Source organism: Colletotrichum scovillei, assembly GCF_011075155.1.
Source record: "Colletotrichum scovillei strain TJNH1 chromosome Unknown Contig00006, whole genome shotgun sequence".
Classification (NCBI taxonomy): domain Eukaryota; kingdom Fungi; phylum Ascomycota; class Sordariomycetes; order Glomerellales; family Glomerellaceae; genus Colletotrichum; species Colletotrichum scovillei.
This window is the reverse complement of record NW_023336264.1, coordinates 331,770-350,012: the sequence shown is the minus strand read 5'-3', so window position 1 is coordinate 350,012 and position 18,243 is coordinate 331,770. Positions and strand designations below refer to the sequence as shown.

Here is an 18,243-nt window from a genome sequence, read left to right as displayed (position 1 = left end):
GTTGGAAGCGGGTAAACACGAATGACTAGCAATTCTGTCTGACTCTCAACTACTCCTCTGTCTAAAAGTTCTGTCTCATGGGCAATGCCAGAAATAGCACATGAGATGAACTGTTCAATTCTCCACATCGATCATGAACTCTAATTTGACCAGGGCACTAATACCACGACTTCCGCAAAACTTTCATCAAGTGAAGGCCAGTATACTGGCAATTGGCGGGTAATACAGGGCAGGTGCTGCTTCAACTGGAGATTGTGACGCTTACAGGGAGGCAAACAAGTCCAAAGAGAGAGGAAGCGCTGGAAGTGGTAGCCTGCAAGACATAAAAGCTAATCCCTAACAGAGACGGCAACGTTGTTTTGTTGCGTTGGTAGTGACATCGGGCAGTAAAAATGTGGACAAAATGACCGCCGATCTTCTCGTATTACCGCCAAGACCAGTGTGGTGTTTTTGATGCGGTGATGACCGCAACGGGCCACTCCCCATTATAAAATCCCCAAATTCCCCGAAGGTTCCAGCTTCCAATGTCGCCAGCAGGAAAATCCATCAGTCCAGCTGATACACTCTCTCAGAACGAACAATTATTGTTGAGCTTTGAGGATTATGATGTTTTGATGTTCTCGGTCTCTGCTTTTCCATGACATTTGGTACCGAAGACATAGACATCTTCCGCAATAATGGTGACACTGGACCTCCATCTGGGTCCGAAACACCCAGGAATTGTGGAAGTATAAGACCTCGAACTTCTTAACCAGTTCTGTTATTTACTGCATCCGACTTGTCTAATGACCCTCTTCTGCAAGACTTCTGGCGCCTGAATTTCGTAAAAGCAGGGCTTGGGCACAGGAACTTGATATGAAGAGCCTTATTCTTGTTGGCTTCATGTCATGCGAGCCTTTGCCCGCAAAGAAAAAGCACCTGTTGCACAACTCACATCGGCCCTTAGCCTTAATTGCACAGAAGAACAATGTCTTGAGACGTACGTTGACAGTGGAGAAGGGTCCACCGAGCATTAATTATTACGGTGCACGAAACGAGCGTCGACCTCCCCTACGAGTTTACGACATGATAAGACGGGAACTGGCGCACAGTAGGCGAGAATCTAGAAAATGGGTGTCTATTCTCAAAGAAAAAGCGATAGCTACACAAAATTGTTTTATCACAATTATACCTAGGATAGTAAACAGTGCACATGTAATGGCCAGAGATCTAGCATGTTGCTGGATCACCACTTCCTTATGGGGTTATCCCAGCGACTCGGTCAGGTCAACTTAACGGTGACGACACCCTTAGAAGGAATAGGTACAGATACTCCCGAGCCCGAGATAGTGGCTACCGTGGAAGCGAACTTGTGGCTGTTGTCAGTGACCCATGCGCTCGCAGACTTGGGAGTGAACTCCTTGAATGAGACGCTGGCAGACTTAGCTGCAGTGTCATTGTTCGTGAAGATGACCACAATAGACCCATCCTTGTTTTTGACTGCTGCGGTCAAGACGTCGGATGCCACCATGCCCGAAGTTTGCAATCTCTGCGCGCCGGGGCGAATGTGCCGGGACCACATGGCGAATGCCCAAAAGTTAGCGGAAGGCGTCGCGATTTTGCCATCCTGGGTATCGACAAGATGGGAATCAGACTGTAGCTGCTTAAGTTCGAAGCCCTCCCAATAGAGGTAAGCAGAAAGATTGGCATTGATGATACCAACGGCAATCTTGTTGGCCCAGGTCATGCCCTCGGTGGCGCCTCCGTTCTTATACCAGGTCAGGTCAAAGGCTGTCGTGATGCCGGATTCGGTAACCCAAGAAGACAGTTTCGTATTGAGAGCGGTGTTGGCGTCGCCTGAGTAGGTGTGCGAGGTGATCAAGCCCAAGTGGGATTCCATTCCGGCGGCAACGAGAGCGTTGGTGTATTTGACGGTTGAGCCCCAGCCTACAGCATCGCAGCAAGTGACTGCAGTCTTGAGCCCGGCAGATTGAACGGCCTTGGACAGAGTGGGGATGAAAGAGATGGCCTCCTGGGCATTGAAGCTGATTTGCATCTGGGAGTATCCAGGGCTGGGTGGTGAGGTCATCAGTTCATGTCCCTAGCTGTAAGGGAGGTTCTGATGCTTACGAGAAGTCAGGCTCATTAAGGAAGCCTAGGTGAGTAATGTTGAGTCCGGCTTGCTGGTAGTATTTGACATACTGCACGAGGAAGTCGGCGTAGGCTTGTCGCCAATCCCCAGAGGAGCAGGTATGACCGGTTGTGCCGCATAAGTATCTAGAGCGTGTTAGAGAGTAGCCATTCGAGTAATTACTTGCGTTCTCGAAACTCACCCTGCCGTCGCTTCGTTACCACTCGTCTTCATGAATCCAGGAGCACTCCAAGAGTCAGCGTAGATTTGATTCACCCCGTAGCTGACGGCCTGCTTCGTGAACCAGACCTGACCGCTGTCGTCGTTGTCCCAAGTATAAGTCGGCTTGCCTGTAGGCGATCCAGGGCTCGTGGGAAGAATGCTGTCTCCTTTGCCGCCGGAACCAATGCGATTGCGGATGATGCTGAACCCGGCACCTTTGGTAGGGCTGAACAATAGATCGAGAGCCTCCTTCTGAAGGGCTGTGGATGCGTTCTGGAACTCCTTGGCACGCCCAAAAGCTTGAGAGAAGCCAAATCCGTCAATCTTTTGCAGCTTGGAGTTGGTGTCGACAGTAACCTGACCAAGTGCCAAGGCGCCTAGGCCGACAACACCAAGCAAAGTTGTGAAGGGTGACATCTGATCAGCCAATCATGAACGAAAAAGAATGTGATGTTCGATATCGAAAGGAATGTGGGAGTGGGCTGAATCCGCGTGCCAAGAAAAACGACAACTCCAGGGGTTTTGCGGATCTCATATCCATGGGGCATTCAAGAAACTACCAAACAACGCGGGAATCTCGCATCCCCTTTGGCAGGATAGAAATCAGTCCAAAAGTCATTCTGATTGCTCGTCTCTAGGATTTACGGATTTTGGTGCATGCTGGCCCGCTGGACCCAGAATTAAGGAGTCTTGACAATATATTCGAAATAATACTGTGCTCATGTCATTTTTACCAAGCTACAGTGGCGTTCATTGGAGCAGGGAAAGAAAACCAATCGCTCCAATAGAAACATTGGTGATCTAGTCTCGGGAACGTCCGAATTGCTCGCATAGCAGCGAAGCTGGGGCTTCCTAGTCCCTCTTCGGTAAGTGACATAGAGTGAACATGAAACTCAGGGGCCAGGTGAATATGGATTATTCCACTACAAATTACGGCAGGGGCTTTTTGGCCGTGATTGCGCCTTAAATATTATCTGGAAATCTGGACCAGTCGTTATGAGGAAGTATAGAGGTCTAAACTCGGAACGACTGTACTGCAGTATGTACAGTATCGTTGTCTAGAGATGGCCATAGCTCTGATTGAAGGACTCCGCGGCATCACCACATAAGTCAAACCCCCCACTTCCTGGCACCCCCCTGTTTCTGGCACCCACAAAAACGATGGGATCACAACCCAACCTCCTCATTACTATTAACTATTGATCCTCAACCACACCCACTACAATACAACTGCCAGCCTCACTAGGGCATTCAGAGTCGCTGGATTCAGCCGTAATAACCTCCTTTTCACCCGCTTCGATTTGAGCCCGATGGATATCCCTGATGTTCGCAAACTTCGTGTTGGGATCGATCTGAACAGTCTTCCTCTTCCTAACTGCAGCGTTGGTAACTTGAGGCCTCAGGTGAGCCAGCTGCTGCTGGGCAGCTGCCAGTTGCCAGGCCTGCTCTGTGAAGCCTTTTTCACCTTCCTGAACAGCAGCCGTTGAGTGCTGGTATCATTGTCGAGTTGGGTGTATAGTGCAGTTGACCGCTGAGCTCTGCCAGCTTCCTGGGTGTCGACCAGACCACTGCAGAGGAAGCAGAATCCCATGGCTCAACAGGGGTAGTTTGTTGACCATTATGGCATCGCTTTTTGCCCCGACTGGTTGGTTTGGGTGTGGTGGGCTTAGCAGAAGGCTCAGGTAATACCATAGGGTTCATCAGGGCTTAACCATCGCTACAGGGTGTAGACCAGTCCACTTCCAACCACTTCTGATGTTCGAGACTGATAGACCAGCAAGTCGAGCCTTCTGGTAACAGTCCAGGAAGTTCCTTTTACCTATAATGGTAGAGTCGTTCCATTGAGACAAGTAACCGAGCTCCTTCCGATAGGCTGACTTAACAGGGCTGAAGACAGACTGGTCAAGTGGCTGGAGGACATGAGAGGAGTGTGGTGGTAAGAACAGTAAATGGATATTGTTAATATAGCAATTCCACATGAAGTCTGTCGTCGTATGACTCCCATGCCCATCCACAATCAACAGTCGAGCCTCGCCCTCAGCCTCGGGCATAGTCTGTGGGATAAACACCTTCTCTAACCATTCAATGGCAGTTAAGTCTGTAGTCCAGCCATTATCTGTTGCTGTAAACTCCCACCCATCGTATGGAACCAGATGTAATGGAAACCACTGTTGTTGGACCGTCTTCCCTTGAAAATGATAAGAGGACGAAGTGCCCTACCCAAGGCTGAGATACACTCAATGATAGAGACCCATGCCCTCGACCCAGGTTGTTTCTTGCGAACAGACGTCGTCTCAGCCATGCCCAGCACTAACCCATTAGCTCCTGACCCTCGAGGATGCCAGTCTCATCCATATTATATCTGTTGGCTGGTTTGATGTCCTTGATCTCAGGGATAGCAAGGAACTTAAACCAGTTCCTAATGACCTCAGTAGATGCCCCATTAACGCGTCTAGAATCGATGGAACGACTTCTCTGAACCTTAATGATAGGGTTCCTTCTCACGAAGGCATAGATCCAGCCTTTCCTAATGGTTTGGTATCCCCAGCAGCAGCCAGAACTCGCTCTGCGAATTCCTTCACCTGTTGGTGCGTTGGTGCGAGGCCCAGCGAAGCCTGAATGCGAACCCATTGTGCCAGCTTACTCTCCTGGTCAGGAGACAGCCTCTGCCAGTCAGCAAAAGCCACTTTCCTAGTCTGACCACCTTGGAGACGTAGTTGGAGGGTTGATCGTGGTATCCCATACTCCAATGAGGCTCTCTTTTGACTCTTGCCGTTTGAGATGTCCTCGAGAGCCTGACGAAGCTGATCTTCGGTATATTGAGGCATTAGATATAGAAGAAGGTATGTGCAAAAAATGAGCCCATTTGGACTCGAATTGAAAATGTTGTGATAAAAGGAGGTTGGGGGTGGGCATTGCGTTGTGGTGGATTTTCGCGTTTTTGTGGGTGCCAGAAACAGGGGGGTGCCGGGAAGTGGGGGGTTTGACTTACCCAATTCGTTTGAAACATTGGGTCTTAAGACTACGATGTTGTAGTGCGAAGTGTTCTCTATTGATTCGTAAGTCAGTGGACCTAGATACGACAATTCATGATATAAAATGCAAAAAAGGTTGGTTCTTCCATCATTGACCATTCCGTTCAACTCATACGCCTCATTCGTTCTCGTTTCTACTTCTCTTCACTCTTTTGGTCTATCCAATTCACACAACGCAACATCTTTGGTCACAATGAAGTTAACTCCTGTTGTCTTGGCCGTTGCCCAGGTGGCATCCGCCCATTACTTCTTCGACACCGTGGTTCAAGATGGCACCGCCGGAAAGTCTTTCCAGTACATCCGAGACTTCACCCGTGCCACCAAGTATAATCCGATCAAGTTCTCGAACAACCCCGCTGCCGATATTCGCGATGGTTCCTACATCGACGGCCCGGACAGCAGATGCAACCAAGGAGCTTTCACCAACGCCGCCAAGACGGAGGTCCTCGACGTCACTGCGGGAAGCGACGTTACGGTTAAGCTTGGCGTAGGCGCCACCATGCAGCACCCTGGTTAGAAGACTCTGTCGCCGCATGATTCACCTCGACGTTGCACGTTGACTAACATCTGCATCCAATTACTATAGGACCTGCTCTGTACTACATGTCGAAAGCCCCCGATGGCAGCGTCAAGGACTACGACGGCTCGGGTGACTGGTTCAAGATTGGCGAGACTGGCGTTTGCACCCAGAGTGGCGACTTCACCAACGACGCTTGGTGTACTTGGGACAAGAACACTCTTACCGCCACCATTCCCAAGGATACGCCTTCAGGGGAGTACCTCCTGCGGTTTGAGCACATCGGTGAGAATTTAGATATTGGCTTCAATTTGTGTATGTCGATTGTATCCTGATAATCTAACAAACTCTTCTAGGCGTCCACAAGTCGTTTGACCACGAGCCTGAGCACTTCGTGTCTTGCGTCCAGGTCAAGGTCACAGGAGGCGGCAACGGCACCCCTGGCCCTCTGGTCAAGTTCCCTGGCGCCTACAAGTATACCGATCCCTACGTGAGCTTCAGCCTCTATAACGGATACAAGGATTTCCCGATGCCTGGTCCTGCTGTCTGGACCGGTGGATCGAGCGAGGTCAACAGCACCTCGGCAGCTGAGGCGACTGTCCCGAGCAGCTTGCCTTCGACGACTCTGATCACCGCGACTCGTTCTGCCACTCCCAGCGCAAAGGCTAGTGCCGCCTGCGCCAAGCTCCGTCACTGATGGGCCTGACCATCAGAAATAAGAGGCGCAGGATCTGCCTCTGATATCGCTCGCGTTGGACGGGCGATGAAGTGTGTCAGAATCAAGGCTTCTGCTCTTTGTTGAGATGCAACTATGGGTGCTGCTTGAGTCCTCTTCTCATTCTCCTGTACAATTTTAGAGACAAATTCTGAGTTGGCATAGCCAACGGACTATACATTATCGCATTCCTATGAAAACTTTGTGTTCCAGATGTGCTCTTACTGAGGGAGGTTGCATATACTCATATCCAAGATCTATCCTCAAGCTCCGGTACACTGGTAATCTTATCTAAAGCAAGCAGCTCCGCAAGTGTTTTCTCTTGGAGGAAACAAGAATTACGTTTGTTATTTCTTGATTGGACCTGAAACACCTTTGCCCTATTATTGACAGCTTTACATCTAACAGAAGAGCAGGGCGACTCTTAGACCGCCATCGCCCTATCAAATGACAGGTGTATTGGAGAGACAAAGCTGGATGCGGCTTGCATGATAGGCTGTTGCACTGTCATACGTTCTTCAGTCCTTGACGGTGAATGTGGCGTTCTCCTGCCGGATTATCTCTGTAGAGTGACGCCGAAGATGGGCTGAACAGAACGGCGTGCCATGAGAAACGTACTCTCAAAGTGTGTAGTCCCAAGACACTAGTCGGGCTCGCCTGAAACCAGGTGAATACCTAGGTACGCATACGTTGAACCTGTAAGGAGTAGAGCCATGTGGCGTGCCTTACATTGGGGAAATAGCGTTATCGAACCGGCATTGCCCGGGCATGGACATTACATTGGCTCATCGAACCCACATGGACATGATGAACCCTAAGAAAGACGGATAGAGATGCATTTCTCTGTTGATAGGCTGAAACCTATTTAGGTCTGGTTGCTCAAGTGCCAGGCGGGCTTCTTCAAATACTCTATGCTGAAAGTAAGACGAGCTAGCCCATCGCATATTTGATCAAGTATGTGGGCAATTTCAGAAGATGTAACTGATAGGAAGTCTACAGACTACGTCTACTCTTCAGTCATGAACTCAGGTTGCTTCGATACTCCTTTTGGTCTCGTGGAACTTAGAAGTGATATCCCTGTCGAAGGCATGGAGGATTGACCAGGCGGTCAGCGATTCATGGATGTTGGAAAATGGATGCCGAGGTGGGGGTCAAAGACGAGAACGGATTGAGTGATGATGGCTATCGTGGAGGTGGGGAAAGCACCTTTACGGTCTACCATCGACCTAGATCTTGGTCATCCTCCATACTCCTTGAGGTCTCATGGAGCAGTTACATTCTACCAGACAGAAAAGAGTAATACCAAGGCTTGGAATATAGATGAGTAGTACGAGAGCCGAGCATATCTCATCGTGCCTATGGCTCTTAAGCTAACTGTACTGGTACTTGAGAGCTCGAGGGAATTGGAGAGCTCGCCGTCCCCAGACGGTAAAAGAGAGTTACCCCATGATCCCCAACGTATGACCCCCACATAGTCCCGCAAACATCCCTGGCCCCTAGGTGTCCAAGAAATCCCATATTCCTTCTGTCCTAACGCCGGATCTGATGCCGGAGAGCTGCAAGGTGGGGGCGGTCCGACGAGAAAGTCGGCACACGGTCGCCTGATATTTGGGGGTTCAGGGATGGCCAAGCAGTAAGGAACAAAGGCATCGTGTGGATGCTGCCATGCTAGGCCCTACCCCATGGGGTCGTTTCCCCGCGTTTGGATTGTTCTCCACGTTTGCCTCAGGATAGGGGGAATCGAAGGAAAGTAGATGATTGTGGGACGAGGAGAAGGAATGGGAGGTTGTTCCAAGGTTGACGGGTCCGGGGAAAAGGAGGTTAAGTTCAGAGCCTTCCCACGTCTTTCGACCGCCGCATGTTTGACTTCTCAAGGGCAGGTCTTCTTGTCTCTCACCTCGCTGAATCCCTTAATCCCAGTTGCTATTCGATATCTGAGCCACGAGAGAAACAAGCTCTACTCAGTCTCGGGCCAATAAGAAACCATGGATATGGACAAGACAGAGAGGTCTTCGGACCAGGTCGAGGACCTCAACGCCGATAAACTAAGCCAACATGGCGGCAACCTCATCATGCCCGCCAGCTTGGCGGCCTTGAGCCAGGAGGAGTATGAGAGAATTGGCAAGAAGGCGACGTTGAAAATGGACTTGGTGATCATGCCCATCATGGTCATCATGTACATCCGTGAGTGCAACCCACGTACTCCAACCAGCTTCTCCCAGAGGACACGACTAACATACCTGATGATTAAAGTTAACTACCTCGACCGCCAGAACATTGCCAGCGCAAAGCTCGCCGACATCACCACAGACCTGAACCTGAGCCAAGTCGAGTACCAGACAACCGTCAGCATTCTGTTTGTTGGCTACAGTGAGAACTTCCAATCCGTTCAGTCGCAGAAGCACAGTTCTCAAACCCTGACTAACACGATAGCTCTGCAGTTCTCATGCAAGTTCCCTCAAACATGATTGTCGGCAAGATCAAGTGGCCCGGGGCGTATATCTGCTGTGGCATGGCTGCATGGGGTGTCATTTCTTCCCTAATGGCCGTGGTGCACATCTACGAAGGCCTCTTGATGGCGCGCTTCTTCCTTGGCTTCGTTGAGGCCATCTTCTTCCCTGGTGCACTGTACTTCCTCTCCCTCTTCTAGTAAGCCATCCCGTTCATGTGCTCTTGGTCCCGAGCGATATTGATCTATGTCTCTCTAGTAACCGAAAGCAATTTGCTTTGCGGACTGCCATCCTCTATTCTGGTTCCCAGCTGGGCAATGCGTTCGGCGGTCTTTTCGCCATCGCCATCCTGAACCTGGATGGTGCACACGGACTTGCAGGTTGGCGTTGGGTATGTCCCTGTTTTCTTTGCTATATCTGAAGCCTTCTCGGTCTGATCAGGACAATCGCAGCTCTTCCTCGTCGAGGGCGTCATTACCGTCGGCTTGGCCATTCCGTTCGCATGCATCCTGCCCAATTCCAACAAGAAGATTCCCACTCTAACACAACTGGAATGCGAATGGGTGCAGTACAACTTCGCTGCAGATCAAGGCCAGGAAGATGATTCCAGTGAAGTCACCGCTATGAAGGGCTTCATGATGGCCGTCACGGACCCAAAGACCTGGCTGCTCATGGGAGTCCTCTACTCTGTAAGTCGCACACCTCACCTATCTGCCCCTTCAAGCACCTTTCCGAAGAGGTTAGAGAAGTCTTGGGCACACCATGAACAACTTTGCTAATCCACCCGGACCATCAGACCTACATCGTCGGCGCCGTCGCAAATTTCTTCCCCTCCGTCGTTGGCGGCCTCGGCTTCTCCCGCACAATGACCTACGCCCTCACCGCGCCACCCTTCCTCCTCTGCGTCATCACCATGCTCCTAAACGGCTTCCACTCAGACCGCAAGCAAGAACGCTTTCTCCACATTGTCATTCCGCTGTGCATCACCCTTGTCGCCAACATCATTGCCGTCTCAACAACTAACACGGCAGCACGCTACGTCGCCATGATGCTTCTCCCGGGCTCTTTCTATGCCGCTGCGGTGGTGGTGCTTTCGTGGATTACGGGTAGTCTGGCCCAGCCTTCGGTCAAGCGTGCGAGTGCTATTGCGCTGATTAACGCCATGTGTAACACGCCAAATATTTGGGGTAGTTATCTGTACTATGGTGCGCCGAGATATGTCACGGCGTTTATTGTGAATATTGCGGCGACAGGTTTGGCGATTGGATTCGCTACTGTGACGAGGATTTGGTTGAGAAGGTTGAATGCCAAGTTGGACCGGGGCGAGGACACGGGGAAGCATGGTCCGACACAGGCGCAGGTCGCTGGAGGGTTCAGATATCTCATTTGAAGCGTCGACTGGGTAATGCTGTTATATTCAACTAGTAGTCTTGAGGATGGATTAATTCGCTATGTTTAATGGTGTTGACACTGCCTTAAGCTCCTACAAACTTTTGAAATTAAGTTAAGTCCAAAACAAATGGCCATGAACTTCGTGCTCCAGCACTTGTCCCCTCTACCAGCAACTCATTTACCTGTCCCATCGCGCCTCAGTATGAAGAATGATTGCCTAGCAAACTGAGAGGTCACTACCTGTCTTTGACGTTGCAGTATTTCCCGCAATGCGCTTTTCTTCCAGGGAACATAAGCAATGAGATCATTACTAAAGTGACTTAGATAGACTCTATGGTGAAAAGGCTCCTTGTTGCGGAGAAACATGGTACTTGTCAGTGTCCACAGTTGACACATAGCCCTTGAAATAGTCTACAACTTCACCCTCCCTGTAACTTCCTTCTCAGCACGTTCGCTATTAACCATCTCTGGAACAATTTGTTCCACACTCGTGGCACCCGCGAGCGCCATATTAGTCTGTAGCTCATGTCTTAGGATCTGCACCAACCGCCTGACACCAGCCTCGCCATAGTCAGCCGTCATCGAGTACAAGAACGGCCGACCAATGCCAACAGCTGTGGCACCAAGAGCAATAGCCTTCAGTATATCCGTACCGCGTCTGATGCCACCGTCGACAAATATCTGGAACTTGGCTCTGGTTTCTTGGGATAGCAAGTGCGGAGCGTATCTGCGAATCTCAAGGAGCGTCAGCATGGGCGCCTGTGCTGTATCCTGGGACCGTCCTCCATGATTCGATAGCACGATGCCTTCTACTCCATGCTCGTGAGCGATGACCGCGTCTTCAACCGACTGGATCCCCTTGATGACTATTGGCAGCGAGGTTGTCTGTCTTATCCATGTCAAATCAGCCCACGTCAACCCCGCATTCAGTAGCCCAGAAGCCGTCGTCTTCGCCACGCCGCTGGGTTCTGAAAGAGGCTCATCGCCAACAGTCAGCCTTTCATCGCGCTCGCGTTTGCCGATGACGGGTGAATCGACCGTCACGAAGATCGCCTTTGCGCCTAACCTCTCTGCCTTGCGAATCGTAGCTTGCGCTTTCTCCCGGTTCCTATCAACATATAGCTGAAAGAACAACGGTTGTGCTTCGTCCACCCTGGCGTTGAAGATGGACTCGACCGACGCGCTCGGCTTGGTGGGCATACAGTACATGATCCCTTCCTTGCCTGCAGCGCTCGAGAGAATCGTCTCGGCTTCGGAGTGGGCGTACTTGGCCTGTCCTGTAGGCGAGATGTAGAAAGGTAGGGAAGTAGGGAGGCCGAGGATGTTGGTGGACGTGGAGATGGAGTCGACGTTTCGGAGAATGCGCGGGCGGAGGGCGAGCTTGCGGAATATGCGGCGCGAGTCGTCAAGGCTCTGTTCGTCTTCTGCGCCCGAGTAGTAGTACGCCCAGCCCATGGGCGAGAGGTACTTCTCCGCGACCTTTTCGAAATCGGCGGCGTTGATGATGGCTCCTAAATGTGGGAAAGCAGGCTTTTGCTTTTCAGGAGCGTTCGACGAGGCATCTTGCGGCTCTGGTAGTGTTGCTGGGTCTATGGGACCCAGGCAGCGGTCTGGTGATAGGGTCTCTGTGATGAGGTCTGGGTTGTGGATAGAGTCGTAGTCTTCTGTCGCGTCTCGGCCGGCACATTTGATGATAAGTTTCGCGCCGCCAGGGTGCTCATCAAGGAAGTCTGGTCTAGTGTGAGTTGGCAATGTGAAGCTGGGTACCGGAGCATGAGCCTACCTGTGACGTCCCATACTTGGCCATGCACAACGACCCAGCACGAGTCTCTGGTGTTGTTCTTCGCAACCTCCGTACCGCTAACGACCATGGTGATGATCACTGATGGGTATCAGTGATTCTGAGCGAGAATAAGGGAGCAAGATGCAAGAGATATTGGCATTGATAGCTCGAGCGGATCCAGCGTTTTCCACATCCCCAGAGGCACCTTGGAAAGTTGAGATAGACGCATCGTGCAGACCAAGCTTGGCTCTTCCACCCCGCGAAAGGCTCACGATGTCAAACATCTCCACTGACGGCACATTGACCCCACGAATCCACGCCAGCCAGGTCTAGGTGGGGGTCATGTTGGCGTTGGTCCACGACCCCATGACGCCGCTTCTGGACCGATTCGAGACAAAGCTGCTCCCCCACTCAAGCCATAGCTTGCTTTTCGCAGTGGAATCCCCGCGAAAAAGTGGTGCGGCTCCGCCATGTTACGAAATCCAATTCGCTAGAAGGTGACGATGTTTGCGGCGTCGAGGATGTTAGTCGTCGACCGTTGCCAGGTTTGGGCGGAGAAGTGTCCGGCGACGACGTTGGAGCTGGGGGGAGGCTCGGGAGTTGTCCGGGGCCCCGGAATGGGGCCCCTGCTAGTAGCTGACTCGCTTCGTGCGGGGGACAAGCAGTGCATGGCGGGAATGATGATCGGAAATACGCGTTGGATTCAGTGTTGGCTGTAATTGTAGGGAATGAGGGTGCAGTGTTAGCAGCAAGCTGGTCCAGACACCGTGGGTGTGTGCGTCGGTGCAGTGCATGTTGGTTCCTAAGCTCCCTAGCCGTTCTGGGGCTAGTTCTTCGAATCCCTTAGCACCAAGTGCCGTGGACCATAGACGTCATAAACTTCCCGTACCAAAGGCGTTGAACTGCGCGTTGATGTGTGGCATTGTTGGCCAATGAAGAAGAACTCTACCGTAACGAATCTTTTCCTTTCGTTAGGGTCAATAGTTTCTAGGGTGCCTTACTTTGCGAACACGGAGCATTTGCTCTGGTTCAGCCGAGCCCCATAATACTGGGTACCTAGGTTTTGAACGGGTGGCCCGAGCCTTTGGGAGCTTAATGCCACCCAATCTAATCAGTCCGCGACGCGTCTGTCTCATTTAATATCAAATTTACGCGACCGTGCCAGAGCCTCTCCGCCTCATGACGCGGGATCTTTCCAACCGTTGCGCAAAAAGAAGGATTAACTAAAATGGCCTTCAAACAAACCACACGTTCGTAAAACTCGACTACAAGTCCCATCATACAAGAAACAAAGCTAATATTCCAATGGCTAGTCACTTGGGGTCGCGCGCCCAAACGCCCGCCGGGCGGTTCCCTCTCCCCACCATCACCCAAAAGACAGCGATCCCAACCCGAGCCTGACCAGATTGATTTGACGAGACACAGCGACACTGAAGATGAGCCTGAAGATGACGCTGAAGACGAACCTGAAGATGACACTGAAGACGACTCTGAAGCTGACTCCGGCTCTGAAGCGGAGTCCGATGCCGGGCCTTCTGATACCCCCCCGCAACCCTCAGTAGCAGACAAAGTGAACGACATGATGAGAAAGTACACGTCGGGCATACCAAAGGAACTTTCCGGCGCCGAAAAGTACTTCGTGGTATGGAATGGGAGGAAAACTGGCATTTTCGAAAGTTGGGGAAAATGTGAGCCGTTGGTCAAAGGTTATCCAGGGCAAGGGTGTAAGTCAAATCTCGAACATGGCAAAAAGCATTTCCCGGGCTGACTGCTTGAACGCAGACAAGAAAGCACCAACATACAACGACGCTGTGAGACATCACTCTGCTTTGCGATTGAAGTTCGTTTCTGATGTGTATTGTCCTAGGTGGATCTCCTGCGTAATAAAATGACAGAAAAGCTTGAGGCAGAAGAGGCAAGGCGTGTATCTCAAACGCAACCTTACACTGCATCGCAGCCACAGCCTACGCCGCAAAACACACATGAGAGCACACCTCAGTATACCCCTGCCGCGTCCAGCAGTCCCATACCTGGCAATGCCGCATCCAGCAATGTTGCAGCCGCAGTTGCCGGTACGGGCGAGCCTCAAGCCCATAGTTTCGAGCCCGTACCGGACCCTTGCGAGCCCCCTCTTGTCCAGGAACAACAAGCCGCCATGGATCTTGCCATGGCGGGACATAACCTTTTCATCACTGGGTGCGTAAGCCAGGTGGCTTCATGATGGTCCAATTCATTACGTCAATAACCCAATAATCATATACTAACCTCACATGCATGTAGATCAGGCGGATGCGGCAAATCTGTCCTCGTAAAGGCCTTGCACAAGATGTTCAAAGCAAATGAACGAGAAGTCCAACTCATCGCACCTACCGGCATCGCTTCTGTCAACATCGGTGGTAGAACAGTGTGGAATTACGCGGGCTGGACACCGGATGATTTCTCAAAGCCAGATGCATTCGGTAGACTAATGGGAAAGTCGCGACACAATGAAAACAAGAATCGAATAGTTGATACCCATGTTCTTATCATCGACGAAATCAGCATGGTTGAGAATCAATTCTTTGAACGACTCGGTCGGGTCATGAGACGTATTCGACGCGAAGCAGCCCCAAAAAACTCCCAGAGTTGGATGGAGGCTCAAGGCGCTTTTGGCGGCGTCCAGGTCATGGCTGTTGGGGACTTCTGCCAGCTGCCTCCGGTAGAGCCATTCAAGTATTGTCTTGATTGTGGCTCGGAAATGCAACAGGAAAATGTCGGGAACTCAGTCCGTTCATATTTCTGCCCTAAAGGAGTCAGCGATGAAGGGCCGCAGCGAAATGCTCATGGGTATTTCATGGAGCACGACAAATGGGCCTTCAAGTCTCCTGAGTGGGTGAGGTGCAACTTCAAGTACGTCCACCTGAAGAAGGTTCATCGACAAACAGACAAGGACTTTATCAGGATTCTTCAGACATGCCGGTTGGGTGAAGATCTCAGCCCGGGAGATATCAACCTACTGCTAAATCATCCAACCCAGGTTGAGAACGCAACTCGTTTGTTCAGTCGTAGATTGCAAGCTCAAAAGCACAACAAGAATCAGCTCAAACGGCTCCATACCCTGTCCCAAGAATATTGGTGTCTCGATTATGCCAATAAAAATAACAGCACAGATGAAGAACTTGATCTTCTGATCGATTACTACACGGCAAGTGCTGACTACCTCATGCGTCGAGCTGTATCTAGGCGCGATTCTAAAATTTGCAAAGTAAGGGTTATTGACAGAGTACATTATCCAGAAGCGAGATTCGGACCCTAAAGCACCGTCTTCGCGGCAACCGTTGTCCTACCTGGGGGAGCATCGCTATGCCCAATCTCTGGAGTTGAAGCTTCATATGCCGGTTATCTTGCTTGCAAACGTAAGGTCCTCCGCAATCACTTGTTGCATAGAACCATTTGTCGCTAGATTCACTGACCTCGTTACTTGTATGCACCAGATTGATCTAGACAGCGGCCTGTGTAACGGCAGTCAGGGCAAAATCTGCGACTTTGTCTCACGTTCCAAGATTGAACGTCCCACGGAACCTAAGCGAAAAAACTACAAGAAGGATTTGCCAGCTTTCGATGCTGCTATGGAACGTTTTCGTCTGACGGAATGGTTCTTAACGGACGAAGGCGCGCCTGAATTATGTGAGTAGAAATCCGGCTCAGCTGCTGGGACAAACTCTTCACTTTTTTCTCAAATTGGCTGACTCAAAGAAGACCCCGAGGTCGAGTTCAATAACGGCCAACGCCGTGTCATTGGCCCGGATTGCGCAGTAAACGAACTTGGCACAAAGCACCCGCACATGCTCATATCTCGGACACAGCTACCTCTCGCTCCAGGCTGGGCCATGACCATCCATAAGAGCCAGAGTCTGTCTCTTGACCGCTTAATCGTTGACTTGGGTTCTGTCTTTGAAAAGGGCCAAGCCTATGTAGCGCTCAGCCGTGCCCGGTCTCTCCAAGGTCTGCAGATAGAAGGCACCGATAAATACATGCTTCAGTCGGGCTTGGAACTGGATTCCGAAGTGAAGAGGTTTCTGGAAGAGCTTGAGAGGAGCGCTGAGGGAAATTAAGCTCAGGTCAGGGATCCAACCCAAGACTCTACACAGAATTGATAGATCCTGGGCTTGTGCTCGAAGTGCGGCTGGAACGAGGGTAAAGGGCTTTTATGGCATTCGTTGGAGTTGGCTCAACTGCTAGCTCAAGTAGTAGGCAACCCCTTATGGTATACTATACTGTAGGGAAAGTCACAGGATACGGAACCGCGCCCGAAGTACTGCAGTGTGGTTACACCTTCATTCCCCCTGAAACGCTATCATGGAATAGCCCGCGAAGTCATTCAACCTTGGCCTAGGAGATTAGTAGGAGTATCATCCTGGTGTCACTACCCTGCCTGCCTTGTATTCGAAATTCGATAAGCGGTAATACCTGCGGCAGTGGATTATTCCTATGCAGACTGACGTACTATCTGTCCAACCCGTGTCCGCTCCTAGATCTTTGCAGGAAACCCCAGGCCACCCTTCTTCAACTTCTGTTCGAATTCGTCTTGCTTGTCTAGCATATGCGTTCCAGCTGCCAGGCCCTTCATACCTTCGACGTCGTACAGGCTTTCCAAGGGCACGTCCCGAACACAGACCTTGTGGTCCTCGTTCGTTCCTCCGCAGAACACCTCGATAACGTTCCCGTCGCCGTATTTCGAGTCACAGATGGCAGACATGGCAACATTGACCACTTCGTCAACGCTTAGCATCAAGTCGTCGGCATGTACACGCTCTCGACTGTAGGAGGCGTGGAAGATTGGGGTCTGCGGCAGGCTATCAGCACTCATTGCATGTGAACATGACGGAGTCCAGGCAGGTTGAAGCATACATCGACTACTCCCGGACAGATTGCGACGTTCCTAATGCCGGCAACCTTATTCAAAGAGCCAAGAGACTTGCACATGCTGACAACGGCAGCCTTGCTCGAGTAGTAAAACGGTGTAAGGAGGCCGTGGACGTAGCCCGCCATACTGGCGACCCAGAGGATGTTGCCTGCAAGATGTCGGTTTTCGGGACGGAGCCAGTATTCGACGGCGATCTGGGCAAGTCTGACAGGGGCAATGGTATTGATGGCGTAAGCCTGATACATGCCGACTTTGGCATCGGCTTGGTCTCGGGACAGAGGCGAGATCCCAGGCGGGTTCCAAAAGTCGCTGGATGGGGGATCATAGATTCCGGCCCCGTTGATGAGTAAATTGACTCGCGTATATGTCTTGAGTGCGGCGTCCCACAGTTTGTTGATCTGAGACCAGTCTGTGAGGTCTGTCTGATGGAAGATAGCCGACGCGGTGTCAGGCTTGATTGGGGGATGAGGGTATTTCTTGAGTGTATCTTCGGCCTCGGGACGTAGTCTCAAATCCGCCATGACGACTGAACAGCCCGACTCGAGAAGGGCTTTGGTTAGCGCATGGTTGATACCTGAACTCTGTTAGTATTAGTAACTCCGAAAAAGGGGTAAGGATGCCAACCTGATCCAGCACCGGTCACGAGCGCAACTTTGCCATTCACTTTCCACGCGGTCATTTTTGGTATGTTCTACTGCTGTAAGACAAGGTACTTTTCAAGAGGCGATGATCAAATCGTCGCAAAGCAAGGAGAGAGGAGAAACACGAGATGGAAGCCATCCTTGTGGATTTGTGTACTCGCGGTCTGGTTTAAACGTCACGTCACTCTGTTTCACCCGGACTGCGATCCGTCCGTTTACCGATTTGATGCCGATGCATGTCTATCCGATTTAGTCGACCGCTCTGAGATGCGTTCACTTGGCGGGGTTGGGCCGGGCCGAGAAGTTGGTCCGACATTGGTCCGGTGTGTGCCAAGTGAGAGGCATAGCGGTTGGAGTCGGCTTCTCGAGCAAATCAACAGTCGAAAGGGGCAACATCAGCGTATTATCACCATCTATGACCACTTGGTGCCTTTCTATGTACTGTCTAAGCTCAGTGAGTCATTTTCGATTA

General features: G+C 51.1%; 6 protein-coding genes across 6 annotated transcripts; 3 read left to right on the top strand and 3 right to left on the bottom strand.

Annotated features, from left to right (window-relative positions):
• Positions 1-1,261: 1,261 nt before the first annotated feature.
• Positions 1,262-2,749, bottom strand: HER10_EVM0008519 (cellulosome enzyme; the record flags this gene model as incomplete). Its single annotated transcript, XM_035478037.1, has 3 exons — positions 1,262-2,051; positions 2,110-2,256; positions 2,313-2,749. 3 exons carry the CDS (start codon positions 2,747-2,749, stop codon positions 1,262-1,264), a joined length of 1,374 nt encoding a protein of 457 aa, XP_035333004.1.
• A 2,811-nt stretch (positions 2,750-5,560) lies between these two features.
• HER10_EVM0003089 (fungal cellulose binding domain-containing protein) lies at positions 5,561-6,581 on the top strand (the record flags this gene model as incomplete). Its single annotated transcript, XM_035472775.1, has 3 exons — positions 5,561-5,879; positions 5,954-6,210; positions 6,273-6,581. The coding sequence occupies 3 exons, from the start codon at positions 5,561-5,563 to the stop codon at positions 6,579-6,581; spliced, it is 885 nt and encodes a 294-aa protein (XP_035332360.1).
• Positions 6,582-8,584: 2,003 nt separating this feature from the next.
• HER10_EVM0004454 (TNA1 is necessary for nicotinic acid import into the cell) lies at positions 8,585-10,439 on the top strand (the record flags this gene model as incomplete). Its single annotated transcript, XM_035474098.1, has 6 exons — positions 8,585-8,783; positions 8,853-8,969; positions 9,041-9,248; positions 9,308-9,440; positions 9,502-9,738; positions 9,846-10,439. 6 exons carry the CDS (start codon positions 8,585-8,587, stop codon positions 10,437-10,439), a joined length of 1,488 nt encoding a protein of 495 aa, XP_035332501.1.
• Positions 10,440-10,852: 413 nt separating this feature from the next.
• On the bottom strand, positions 10,853-12,312 carry HER10_EVM0008623 (glycolate oxidase; the record flags this gene model as incomplete). The annotated part of the gene is made up of 2 exons (XM_035478138.1): positions 10,853-12,171; positions 12,225-12,312. The coding sequence occupies 2 exons, from the start codon at positions 12,310-12,312 to the stop codon at positions 10,853-10,855; spliced, it is 1,407 nt and encodes a 468-aa protein (XP_035333020.1).
• A 1,621-nt stretch (positions 12,313-13,933) lies between these two features.
• Positions 13,934-16,318, top strand: HER10_EVM0007442 (ATP-dependent DNA helicase PIF1; the record flags this gene model as incomplete). The annotated part of the gene is made up of 5 exons (XM_035476997.1): positions 13,934-14,420; positions 14,505-14,895; positions 14,938-15,438; positions 15,698-15,890; positions 15,963-16,318. The coding sequence occupies exons 1-5, from the start codon at positions 14,113-14,115 to the stop codon at positions 16,316-16,318; spliced, it is 1,749 nt and encodes a 582-aa protein (XP_035332877.1). The 5' UTR covers positions 13,934-14,112.
• A 416-nt stretch (positions 16,319-16,734) lies between these two features.
• Positions 16,735-17,809, bottom strand: HER10_EVM0003618 (uncharacterized protein; the record flags this gene model as incomplete). The annotated part of the gene is made up of 3 exons (XM_035473287.1): positions 16,735-17,049; positions 17,115-17,704; positions 17,755-17,809. The coding sequence occupies 3 exons, from the start codon at positions 17,807-17,809 to the stop codon at positions 16,735-16,737; spliced, it is 960 nt and encodes a 319-aa protein (XP_035332409.1).
• Positions 17,810-18,243: the final 434 nt, after the last annotated feature.